This window comes from Ursus arctos, unplaced genomic scaffold, assembly GCF_023065955.2.
Source record: "Ursus arctos isolate Adak ecotype North America unplaced genomic scaffold, UrsArc2.0 scaffold_23, whole genome shotgun sequence".
Taxonomy (NCBI): domain Eukaryota; kingdom Metazoa; phylum Chordata; class Mammalia; order Carnivora; family Ursidae; genus Ursus; species Ursus arctos.
The window spans coordinates 32,210,113-32,222,724 of NW_026622908.1; the positions used below are offsets into that span (position 1 = coordinate 32,210,113).

The 12,612-nt window shown below is 46.2% G+C and overlaps 1 protein-coding gene across 17 annotated transcripts in view; it reads right to left on the reverse strand.

Moving 5' to 3' along the window:
* Positions 1–790: 790 nt before the first annotated feature.
* Positions 791–12,612, reverse strand: part of CELF1 (CUGBP Elav-like family member 1) — a 69,855-nt gene continuing 58,033 nt past the window's right edge. For 12 of the 17 annotated variants that reach the window (XM_057317390.1, XM_057317386.1, XM_057317388.1 and 9 more), the window contains 7 exons: positions 10,344–10,419; positions 8,743–8,871; positions 8,292–8,402; positions 7,351–7,536; positions 5,214–5,357; positions 4,591–4,757; positions 791–1,278 (listed from right to left, as the gene is read on the reverse strand). In XM_057317390.1, coding sequence (XP_057173373.1) covers positions 4,630–4,757; positions 5,214–5,357; positions 7,351–7,536; positions 8,292–8,402; positions 8,743–8,871; positions 10,344–10,419 — 774 coding nt within the window. In that variant the 3' untranslated portion in view covers positions 791–1,278; positions 4,591–4,629. Of the gene's footprint in view, positions 1,279–2,692; positions 4,503–4,590; positions 4,758–5,213; positions 5,358–7,350; positions 7,537–8,291; positions 8,403–8,742; positions 8,872–10,343; positions 10,420–12,612 lie in introns of those variants that run through there. The other 5 variants (XM_057317387.1, XM_048215407.2, XM_057317382.1 and 2 more) reach the window with 3 other exon arrangements.

The following is a 12,612-nucleotide window of genomic DNA, read 5'->3' on the forward strand; positions in this document are numbered from 1 at the left end:
GCACTCGCTACCCCTAATGCACTAAACCTCTTGCCCGCCCCCCACCCCAACCCCCACAGCCACCTTCTGGGTTCTATCTCTGCTCCTCGAGCCTCTCCAGGCCCCCTTCCCACCCATCTCTGAGCAGAGCAACCAGCCTCCTGCCCCCCACCCCCACCCCGCCGCCAAGGCCTGGAGGCCACATGAGGTGACAGTCTAAGTGCACAGGCAAACGCTCTAAGGGCAATAGAGGAGAAAGTTGCCACTTCAAAATAAAACAATACAATCTTGAAAAAAAATAATCAACCCCACAACAATTTAAAACAGCTTCTTTGAAACCCTTTTAAATCGGTCAGTTTTTGCACAAACTATAGAAAACAGAGAGGTGAAGGTGATATATACGAAGGTGTGAAGAAACAGCAGGAAACATGCAAAACTTGTTTTTTCTGGGCATAATCTTAGTAAGAAAGGAAAAAATTCAAAACAAAAACACAAAAACAATACAAAAACAAAAATCAAAGCATCACATTTTGCTGTGGAGACTGTAGGAACAAGCATGGAGGTGGGCACAGCGGGGCTGAGGGGAAGGGGCCAGAGGGATCTGAAGGCTCCCTGCAGGGTCACTACAGGGAAGAACCACAAAAGAAAAAGAAAAACGGCTGGCTGGGGCCCAAACTGCAGCCTGCGGTCAAAAAGGAAAGGGGGTTCAGGTGTTTTCTGCAGTTGAGAACTCAGAAAAACAAAAGAACACATGCGGTCTCCTCAAGCCCCACAAACTGTATCAGCAAAATGTGCTCAGGAGCCTCAAAGGTTTTAGTGACATCTTTTATTTCATTGTTTACTTCAAAGTTGTCTTTAAAACTAAGCACACAGAGAAACAAAGCCTAGAAACGGACTGGCTGTGTGTTCACAGAAATACAAACACCACGCGGTATGTGCTAGTAGGGCTGCTCTGAAGACAGTTACAAAGAATTGGAATCACAAAATCAAGTGGTTATCTTATGAAGTTCTAGAAAAATAGATTTTTTTTATATTCAAATGCAAGTTTAAATATTTCCCCTTCAGCAGTCGTTCTAGCAAAACCAATTTGGCAGCACAAAAGAAAAAAAAAGGAAAAGAAAAAAGAAATAACAAAGAAAGAAACAAACATAATAAAAATACACGTCAGCATCAAAGGTCAACACAAGGTCAAAGGTGAGAGTTCAAGCATCAGAGAAGCTGAAGAGACAGGGATTTGGACGATGTACTTGACGCCACATCGACATGCTTTAGGCACAACGATGAACAAACGGCAGGAATCTAGAAAAAAAAACAAACCAGAAAGAGGGAGACCCACTGAGTTACACAGAGCAATACATCCAAACAGAGAGAGAGAGAGAGGAGGAACACTCACTGTGTACAGCCCTGAAATGAGGAGGCGGGCGGGGCGGGGGCTGGGTAATGACAGGGAACTTTTGCACATGCTAACAATGGACACAGGGAAAAGTCAAAAAGGACATGGAGGACACCAAGAAAACATCCAACCGCCAGAGACAGAAGGGAACCTAAGGCTTGGATTTCCCCTGAGGCGCCCAAACAAGTCCGTAGTGCGAGGAGAAGAAGATAGGTCTCTGGTGGAGCAGAGCTTCAGCCTCTCCCCTCCTCATACCCAGAACAAAGTGTAAGACAATGGCTGGGGTGGGGGAAACTCTCTAGGGGAGAGGGCCAGGATTTCTCCTCAATTCTATGGGGATGGCCTTTTGTTTCCAGAAATCCAAGCTCTTAGCTTCCATGCAGGCCCTGGCCACTCATGTGGGACCCAGGAGACAGTGTCTGGCTGCATTCAAGGCAAATCAATTTCATGATGAAACCCAAGTAAGAAACAAAACTATAGGCAGAAAACACATTTATGTAAGTGAAACCCCCACACAACAGAAAAGGATTAAGACTTGACTGCTAGTCTCCACTCTCCGAGCTGAACCCTTCCACACCATGAGACTTGTAGGGGAGCAGCTTCTTCACAAACCATCTTTGGCCTGGGGAGAGAACTGTGCTCAAGGGCAGTGCTCCTATGCTCACTCACTGGGCAGGGGAGAGGAGAGCAGAGAGAAGTGCCTGGTCTCACCAGCTGGCTGCTATGGCAGCTCGGGGCTCTGCTGCGGCACACCCTCCTTTTAGAAAAGAGAACCCACAAGCAGGTATGAAACCTCTGGGTCCGCTATCAAAGGCAGGCTGATTGCACCTTTGCCTTTCATGTTATTTGAAAAAGCGTTTCATAAGGTCCCAGAGCCCAGGACAAATAATAGTGAAATGGAGGAAGGAGGAGGAGGGGAGAGAAAGTAGGAAGGGAGTGGAATTCTGGGCTTTGGAAAACCCCACGATGGCCAAGGAGGAAGACAGAACAGAAGGTCAGCTATCACTGCAGCACCGGCAGCACCCTGGGGAGCACAGCTCTCTCCTCTGCCAATTCACAGCATTAACTCCTTCCCCTCTGGCAGATTATTAGCTGGGCTGCAAACGGGCCACAGAGAGTCAGTAGTTTCAATCATACACAGCACCCTGTGTGTACAACAATCACATTCTGGATTCTACAAAATCCTGGCCTTTTCCAGAGATATAATTTAGGTAATAAATATTCTCCACCCCGGAGCTGTATAAAACTTCTATAAAAATAGAAACGACATTCTTGGTTCCAGCCGGTTGGGATTCAGAACAGCGCCTCCCCAACCTAGCATTTTTTTCTTTTTTTCTTTTTTCTTTTTTATTTTTATTTTTTGCATTTATTTAAAAAATCCCATCATGACCCTGGAAGCCTTTGGAACAGTTTTATCCTTGAAACACAGGACACATTTCTCCCAGTGCGCGGAATTCAAGTTTACGTGGTTCAGCTTAAGAAGTATGTTTCACGTCTCTTAAGAGGACAACAGACCCAAGATATCACTATGAGAAGGGAACAGCTGTCCCTGCTTCAATGGGATAATCCAACACCACCAAACTACCTGTACAACAGCAAGACGGTCAATCCCTGTCTGTGACCCAAACGGACAGCATGACAAGGAGAGAGCCCCCCAACTGACTTAATACCAAACCAACCCCTTTAATCTCATCTCTGCTGCTAGGGGTCAGGACTGATGTTTGTGAGGTTTCAGATCCCAGGGACCCAGTCCCTGGCCTTGGCTAAGAGTCAGATCCCACAGGGCTACCTCTGCCCAGCTGCACACTCCCCATAGCACGTCCTTTCTGGCTCTCCACCCCCACAGCATTTCTTGGAACAGAGGCAGGGCCCAGACGCTGTGTGGGTCACAGGCAAGAGCCAGAGTAAGACCTGTATGAGGCAGCAGGGAGCTAACTGTAAGCACGAGGACGAAAATGAACATGGTAATACTGAGGTAAATGAACACTAAATCCACATGGGGGCTGTAAACGTCCTGTTGTCTCCTCTGTCCCCAAGAGCAGAAGGGGCTGGAGGGGTGAGAAGAGGGGCCTTGGGGGGAATACTACATCTGGGACCCCTCAACCAAGGAGGCAGGCGTATATTTCTCATCCTCCTAAGTAGTAAGTGCTGGCCACTGACAAATGCAGCACTCTGGCTTAAAAAGACCTTCTGATCCAGGTACACCAAGAAGCAGGCTCCTCCTCCTCCCCTAATTCAATGGCTTTTGATCACTCTGCTCAGGAGAGGTGCCCCCTTCAGCTAGATTCTATAAGCCCTTCTTTGATTTACCCTCAAGAGAAACTGTGCCTTGGGATGGAAGTGACACTCTTTGTTGTGGTCAACTACAAGGAAGGAAACCAGACAGTGTCTTCCCTAGAGGCCTTGTTTAAAAGGGACCTGTTAGAAATGGGCCATGTGGTGTTGAAATAAACTAAAAACGACCTCTCTGACTGGCTGCTTTTTCCTAACAGCCAGCCACCAGCCAGGCAGAGCTAATCCAACACCAACGGGTGGCTGGAAAAGCCAGTAACGGGTGATGTCTCCCTGCTTTTTGCATATGTCAGGCTAATTTAACAGGTGCTTTATTCCCAGAGAACTGTCATCCCCTTCTTGGGAAGAGGAGCAGAAATCTTGCACAAGAATCTGAAACATAGGTGGCAAGAACTCGGCAGGCAGGAAGGTGCTTCAGTTTCCAGCTCCCGGGGCTGCTGGCTATGGGTCAACTCTCCTCACCTCCAAAGGCAGCCCTGCCTCCGCCCCCCAAGGCTCTTGGGCGCCAGTTCTCATTTCACCCACTCCTGTGCTAAGGTAGATTCTGGGGTCGGTTTTTGGTTTCACTCAGTCCTCTCTCTTGGGGTAGTTTGGGGAAAGCTCTGATCTTCTTTTTTAATGTTTCTCCATTCCCCCTCCTCCCCCAGGGCAGTTTGATGTTGGTCCTTCTCAACACACACTGGTTACAAACACAGCAAACTTTAAATAAAGAAAAAAACTCAGGATATGGCACCTAAACTCCAAAGTAAAACACTGGAAACCAAAGCACAAACTCGTCCTCTGTACGAAGCGAAACTCCCACAGAAGGCAGTAGCCGAGTCTTCAGGGCAAGCTGTGCCTGCGAGAGTGGCAGGGATCAGGGTCCAGGGCTGTCAACACACAGCCTTAGGGCTTCGAATCATTAAGGGTGCTCCTCCCCCACTTACCAGAAGACCCTCTCACTCCAGTCTCAGAGGGGAGCACGCTCAGTAGGGCTTGCTGTCATTCTTCGAACGTTTGAGCTGCACTTTAAGCCGCTTCATGCCAATCTGAAAGCCGTTCATGGACTGGATGGCAGCTTGAGCCGAAACAGGATTGTCGTAACTTACAAAACCTGTGTGTCCAAGCAGAACCCTGGGTGAGGGACATGATGAGGCAAAGAGATTCTGAGTCCTCCTTACACAGGAGACACCTTATGAGCAGAGGTTGAAATCCCAAATTTCTCAGCAGGGACAAGTCCAGAAATTATATCAAATGAGATAAATTAGGTTCCTGACTGTACCACCTGACATCTATATGGCACTTTTAAAGTTTTTTGACCAAGCTATTTCCATATATATATATATAATTTTTTTTTTAAACCTCTGGAACAACAGTGTGGGTAGAAACCCATCATCCCTGCTACAGAAATGAAAAAATTGAGGCTCAACAACAAGTCATATTATCTGACCAACTCAAAGTTAAATAGTAACCCAAACTCAAACCCAGTTCTTGCTGCTGTCAGCCCCTTCTCATTCTCAGTGGTTAACGATACTTAACCCTTCCAACCCCAGAAGAGAAGCCAACATACCAAAACACTTGCTCAGGTTTGTCTGCTTGTCTATGAAAACCTTGGCAGACACGACATTCCCAAAGGGCATAAACATCTGCAGCAGGTCCTGATCTCCAAACTCCTGGGGCAGGTGGTAGATGAACAGGTTGGCTCCCTCTGGACCTTCAAAATACCCATTGATGGAAAAGGCATCAGTGTCAAGCTTACCCTCTACTCCCCCCCCCCCCGCCCCCACCACTGTTTCTCATTTCCACCTGCGTTAAAACTGTCTGTATCCCGGGGCACCTGGTGGCTTAGTCAGTTAAGCAGTCAACTCTTGATTTCAGCTCAGGTCATGATCTCAGGATCCTGGGATTGAGCTCCGCAATGAGCTTTGCAGGGAGTCTGGTTAAGGATTCCCTCCCTCTGCCCTTCCTTCTGCTCTGCCTCTCTCCCCCTCGCTCTCAAATAAATAAATCTTAAAAAACAAAAAACAGAACCTGTCTGTGTCCTAACAAACAGATTCATTTGGAGAACTAAAGATTCTCCAAATACAAACCAGGAAACTGAAGAGCAATCACTGAAACAGACTCCTTCCCACTGAGGGTATCAGAATTCAACCTTGTGGGAGGAGTGAGTGCGGGGACAATAAAGTAGGCAGACTCTTGTGTGGTGCAATAAAACCGGAGACTAAAGGCTTGTACAGAAACACAGAAAAAGAGGTAGAAAGAGACTACTAACAAAACAGGTTTCAAAACTGTGCTAGAAACTACTGGGACAGCAAAGAGACTGGCAGTTGCAAGGCAGGAGGTGGGGGTAGGGAATGACTACAAAGGGACATGAGGGAATTTCCGGGGGTGATGGAAACATTCTCTACCTGTGAACGTGGTTACATGACTGTATGCGTTCATTAAAGCTCACAGAGCTATATAGTCCCAAAAGGGTGAATTTTACCATTATGTAAACTGCACCTCAATAAAAAGAAATTACATTTTAAAAAGTGCCTATGATTAACACTGAGCTCAAAAATAGAATATGCTTTCCTTTTCTAACCACTTATGCTCAATGACTTTCTAACCAAAGCAGCCTTATTACAATTAAAGTCCAGCCATTTTCCAGCCACCCAGCCTCCCTGCTGTTGCCAAACATATGACAGAACAGTGCTGCCTCAGGGCCTTTGCACCTGGTGTTCCTCTGCCCCCATTACTCTCCCTCCTCTAGATATATGCATCGCTTCCTTACTTCCTCCGGACTCTGCTTAAATGTCAAATTAGAGACCTCTGACCATTCTAAACAAAATGCTGTGCCTCCGGCATACTCCATCCCTCTTTCCCATTCATCAGTCTTTGGAGCACTATGTGGAACATCTGATGCTTTTCCTGCTTTATTGTCTGTCTCCTCAGTTCGTTCAGCTCCCCCACTACCGCATCCTAGGGCACAGAAGCGTCTTGATTCAGAGCAGGTGACGACGCACTACACCAGGAATCCTCGTTGCCATGGCAAGAGAGGATACATGTCTTTCCCCCACATTAGTGCTTAAGCCGTGCAGCTTCTGGCTACAGAAATCCAGTCAACTACGAGAACAGAGGTGTCAACAGGACTCTGTATTCATACAAACCACTGTCAGGCCTCCGTCTGCCTAGAAAGTCGCTCCTGAATTTAGTATCATTTATGTCAAAGCAAACACTTCCCAATTCACCAATACATGAGCCGTAACTCTTTCTGTCCCGACACCTTCAGTGTGTCCTCAATTAGGAAAAACAGAGATTAGAAAATGAGGAAAATGCCAAACAAGAAGGCTTAAAAGGGACACCCAGACAGAAAATATCCTCTGACAGATTTGTAATCCACAAAGATGACTTCCTAACAACAACAAAAAAGACTATGAAATGCTGTCACACAGTAAGGTCAGTATGTTTCTTCATCTAAACCTGCAGCCTCATCACAGGAGGGCAAACATAGGTTCTGATCTGAGCCACATCCAGAGAACGTTCCAAAAGCAGAGTACAGTTTACAGAGCTTATCAGTCTACCTTTGACACTGCCAAAGGGAATCGCTCTGACTGCTTGAATGGTCCTCCTGGCCTTTGCCCTGCCTTCATCTCTGTGGCGGGTAGTGTAATCTCCCCCCCGCCCCCGGCCTCCACCCCGAACTGCAGTCTCCCTTCTCTACTCACCTTCCTTCTGGCTTCCTGCAGCACCGATACTCTGCTGTGTCAACAGGTTCTGGTTGTACAGAGTGGGGAGTGCTGCAGCAGCGTACTGCTGGATTCCCGAGTAGGCCTGCGTCAGGGCCTCCATGGTGCTCCCGGTGCCGTTGGAAAGGCCACTGCTCCCCAGGCCACCATTTAATGCAGCCATCCCTTGGTGGTGGGGAAGAGCAGGGTTAACACATTGCAAAGACTCCAGTGGCACCAAAAAGAAACTCCAAAGTTCTCCCTTTTCTTCCTCTCTCTCTCTCTCTCCCTCTCTCTCTCTCTCTCTCTCAGCTCCGCCCTGAGGAGGACCACCAATCTGACTGGTCAGATCTTAGGACACTCCCCAGGCCGCATCCCTCATGGGAACATGAAAAAATGCCACACCCACGTGTGGCTCTCCCCATTGTCTTTTCTCAACCCCTGCGAGAAGTGACACCACTTACACATGACCTGCTCCATTTTCTCTTTGACTTTTCTGCCACCTTCCCACACAAGAGTTGGAATGCAGCAAGATAAGCATCCCAGGTTTGGGTGCTAAAGGAGTGTGTGTTCTAGGACAAGATGGGGGTAAACCCTATCGTCAAAACAGCAGCGAATATTTATTTGAATACATTCTCCATGCCTGACGCTGTACTAAGCCATGTGCTCAGCACTTTACCTATGTTCTCATTTACTTAACAACCCTCAAAGTGTTCTTTTCCCACTTCGCAGATGAGAAAATGACCTTAGAAAGGTGGTATTACGTTACAGCTAGTTAAGGGGCAGAGGTGGGATTTAACTCAGGTCTGACTTGAAATCTTGTGATTATTTCTAATTTTACCAGGCCACCCTGTTCGTTCTAATGGTGACCTACCAGGATTGTTTAAAATGTGCTACCTGCACAACGAATGGCCTGATGACATCCAGGGGCTGTCCCTCACCTGCCAAAGAGCTGACATTGAGGCCTGCCGTTGCTCCAGCTAATGTCTGCAGGGCTCCAAGGGAGGCGATGGGGTTGACAGAGCTGCTGCTGCTAGAGCTCGGTGAGGACCCTGTGATCAGAAACCTGGGTGTTAAACTCGAGCCAACACTTACTTCGCGCGTCAACGAGAACCAAAGCACAAGACTGATACTAAAGTATTCTCTTCATAAAGAGGTTTTCAGTTACTGATTTCAATAACTGTCACAACAGGACATAAAGTCAAATGACAGCTGTAACAAACTAAAAATTACGAGATTACTTTTAAGTCAGAAAATGACATGTGAAAATTAATTGTTCATAGTCTGACCCCTTTGGAAATAGATGTTCACTACTCTCCAGAATGATAGACCCCTCTCTGGGGATTCTGCCCAAGGCACACAAGGGCATGTTAGTTCCAGCGGCACACTTACCTGAACTGGTGAGTACGCTGAGGGGACTGCTGGATGTAGTGAGAGCATTGGTACCACTTGGTGTGTTCTGAGCTGCACTAGCTGCAGCGGCTAGAGCAGCCAAATTCTGTAACTGCATTGCATTTAACCCTGCAATATCCAAAGCAAGAGATCAGCCAGCACATAAGGGTTCCTTGTATCCGTTCCAGCAATGACAGCACACACTGGTGAAGGCTGGTCCCAAAGAGGAACTATTCTAGATAAGCCTTACAAGCAACACTACAAAGCTCTAAAAAGACTCAGGTATCACTCAACGCATTAAGAACCTTGACATCATTTCTTCCAGAGAAGACATATCCAATCCAGTAGCATGCCACCCCAAGTGAATATTCATAACAGGGACTGGTAATCAGGAAACCAAGAGAGGGTAAGGTCTGTGGTCTACCACAAAGCCAGGTGTCCAAGAGAACAAACGACAAAACTTGTGGCACAAAATGGAACTGCATCTAAGCCCCTCACTCATACTTTATAGGGGATTTGCTCTTTCCGATGGAGGTGGACAGACAGAAAATGCAGCAGGATCCAGGTGGCCAAGGGGGTAATGACACAGGAGGATGCACGTGAGGAAAGCAACAGGAGAAAGACTAAAGAAAAACCACCACTTGAAGAGCAGATTATTCATCAGAAGGAGAAGAGAAAAACACCGAGGGAAAAAAACCTCCAAGCAACAGTTAAAAGGAGCAAGAAATCTGAACTGCACTGACACTGTGTTGCAGACCATTTACTAGATGATATAAAAGCACACGGCTGGTGGTGGTTGGGGGGAAGAGTTAGCAAGAATAAAAACTAAACTACAACACAGATTTACAATCTAGCAAATTTCCCAAAACAGAGCAAACTCCAAGTCCCTGAGACAAAGTGAACCACTATCAGGATTTCTCAAACAGCAAAACGCAGTCCACCTAAGACTACCCCTTTCTCAACTGCACTTGCAGAGCCTTAGTCCATTGCAGAAGGGGCAGGGGGCTCTGGAAATGCTTCACTCCCCACCTCCACTAACTTGTCTGACAGCCCCACCTTCAAGTTTGTCTGTGGAGCCCCAGTTTGTCATAACTCAGGTATCTGTCAATTAAGTTTTCCGTGCACGTTAATAGCAACAAGGGTAACTCATCTAAGAAATAACATGTATAAGACACAGAGGTAAACTAACTGTTTGGTTCTAGCAGTTTCTGGGTAAGCCATTTGCATGGATGCCTTCTTAGGCTTCAAAGAGTCACTGGAAGTCACTTTATTAGGGAAAACAAGAGTTCCTGCAATTTTCTCCTTATCAGAATGGCCTCAGATAGTCGTGCTAACAGCTCTTCTCCACCTTCCTCCTCAACAGAGACTTAAAGGGGTGGGGAGCATCAGGCAACCCCAGAGCAATCTTGTATCAGCAACTAGAAGAGCCACCTTCCAGAGACAAGGCAGGTGAGTCCTGGGATGTTCATCTTACGTTAGGTTTATGTAATGAGCGGGAAAACATCTGTTTTCCGTACAAACGGTGCAAAACTCTCAGACTGTTGTTAGCTGGGTCTGGTGGCCTGCTTGCCGCTGCTCCTCCACAGCAGCGAAACACTTACCTCCCATTGGGTGGAGGCTGCTCAGGGTGTTGAGGTTCCCAGAGGAGGCAGTCTGCTGAAGGAGCTGCAAATAAAGCTAGACATTACACCAAAAAACAGAACAAGAGTGAGAGTGAGGGCTGGTTCTGCATCTGGGATAACTCTACAGCACAGCAAAGCGAGAGTGCAGAGGCCCCCAGAGAGAAGAGAGTTGAAGACAAGAACCCAAGCCAACACAACAGAAACATGAGGCTGCTGACAGCACAGGACAGTACGACACAGCTAAAGCCCTGGCCCAGAAGACAGCTACATTCACTGAGTACTGAGCCAGGCTCAAGTCCCTGGGCAACAGAAGGCAGCACAGCAGAGGACAGGAGGAGAGCAGAGAACTAAGCTCAACTCAAGCAGCTATGCAATCCACTGCAATGAGCGTCCGCACATGGATGACCGCCACTTCTAGTTCCTCTCTCCCAAGTTCTCCTTAGTCTGGGCCACACATCTTATTTTGCAGATTGTTTCCATCTATATACCCAATTTCTACTTCACACAACTATTTTAAATATCAACTGTAACCATTTCAGGGTATTTCTTGGAGTCATTCTTTGCTGGTCACAATGGACCCATGACTAATCAGTCTTTCCACGCTCTCCAAACATCCACCCAGCCCCATTTATCTCCTCCCCCGCAAATTGGTCTCCACTGCTGCAGATGACCAAATGATTGACACAGACTGACAGATCAGTCCAGTGTATAGTCTCTCTCAATCGTTGTCCCCTAACAAATAAAACAAGAGGGCCTGTCCATGAGCTTACAGATCTTCGGGACCTTATTCTCTATCTTAACATACAGCAACCTTTGTCTAACGAACCTGCTGAAAACCTTTGCTCCATTCAAAGCCAATCACTTTTCCTATGGACAACTGATACTCTTGTTTCTGGATCCTTTATTCAACCTGTTGCTCATTCCCATAAACACCTGACCTGGTTCCTCTGTCAACATAAACCCCTTTAGTCCACACAGGTTTCAGGAGGCCCACAAACCTCTGATATAGAATGAAGAAAATGTGCACGCACATAATTTTTATCAACCTCTCAGAGGGGTCCACACCCCACAAAAATTAAGAACCACTGCTCTAGTCCAAAAGAGATCAGGTTCAAAGTCCTCCTATTCCAGAAAGAACCTCCTAATTAATGATAATATACCATTTATACACCCACGTCTTTATTTTTATCTGAAATACCTTGGGCAATGTGCTCCGTTCCAACTGGTGGACTGTGCATACTGTACTTGGCACCTTCATCCTCCCTAAGTGCGAACAGCTCTGAGAGCAGGGATCATGTCTAACTAAAACAGACCAGAGCTCTCAACAAGTACCATCATGCACTGCTGGATACAGCAATGGCAATAAAAACGGGAGTCTTCTCTAAAAAGAGCTTCAAAACTCTCTAAGAAAAGCAAATGCATATCATGGAAATCATTTTCAACATATTATCATTTTGGCAAAAGACTAAAATAAAATCTCTCCGAATTTTCTGAACTTAAAAGCAACGTTCTAGCACTAAGAAACAATTTAATCTGTTGAGATATACGAACCATCTACATTTTTTTAAATGGTGTGTGATGATCTTTTTTTAAGATTTTATTTGAGAGAGAATGAGAGAGAGAGAGCATGAGAGGGGGAAGGGTCAGAGGGAAAAGCATACTCCCCGCTGAGCAGGGTGCCCAATGCAGGACTCAGTCCTGGGACTCCAGCATCATGACCTGAGCCAAAGGCAGACACTTAACCAACTGAGCCACCCAGGCACCCTCCCATCTACACTTTTTGAGACTTCAGAGAAATACTAGCTGGAAAACTGGGATTTCTTCTAATGTTTTAGAAATGTGAAGACCATATCTGGCATCAAATTAGCCAAAACTCAGTACTGAGGGACAGAAATCATTGCCTTTCTTCTGTTTCTGTATGGAATAATGTTTTAAAGGATAAGGAGTGAAAGACTATAATTACCCTTCTGTGTATATTTTTGGGACTGTCCATACAAATCTAAGGTTTCACCACTGATTTTCCTTCAGTGATAGCTTCACAGATGAGATAGTTTTAAGTGTGTTGTGCTGTCTATTTTTCTAAGGGTTAAAGCAGTGATGATCCCTTGTAACATATATTATAGATCTAGTAAATCTAAATAACAAACCGGAGCCTTTGGACTACATGACTCAAACTCAACAAAAGAGAGCTCAAATTAAAGGATCTATCTATTTACAATGCAGTAAACTCAAATATACACCTGTAATA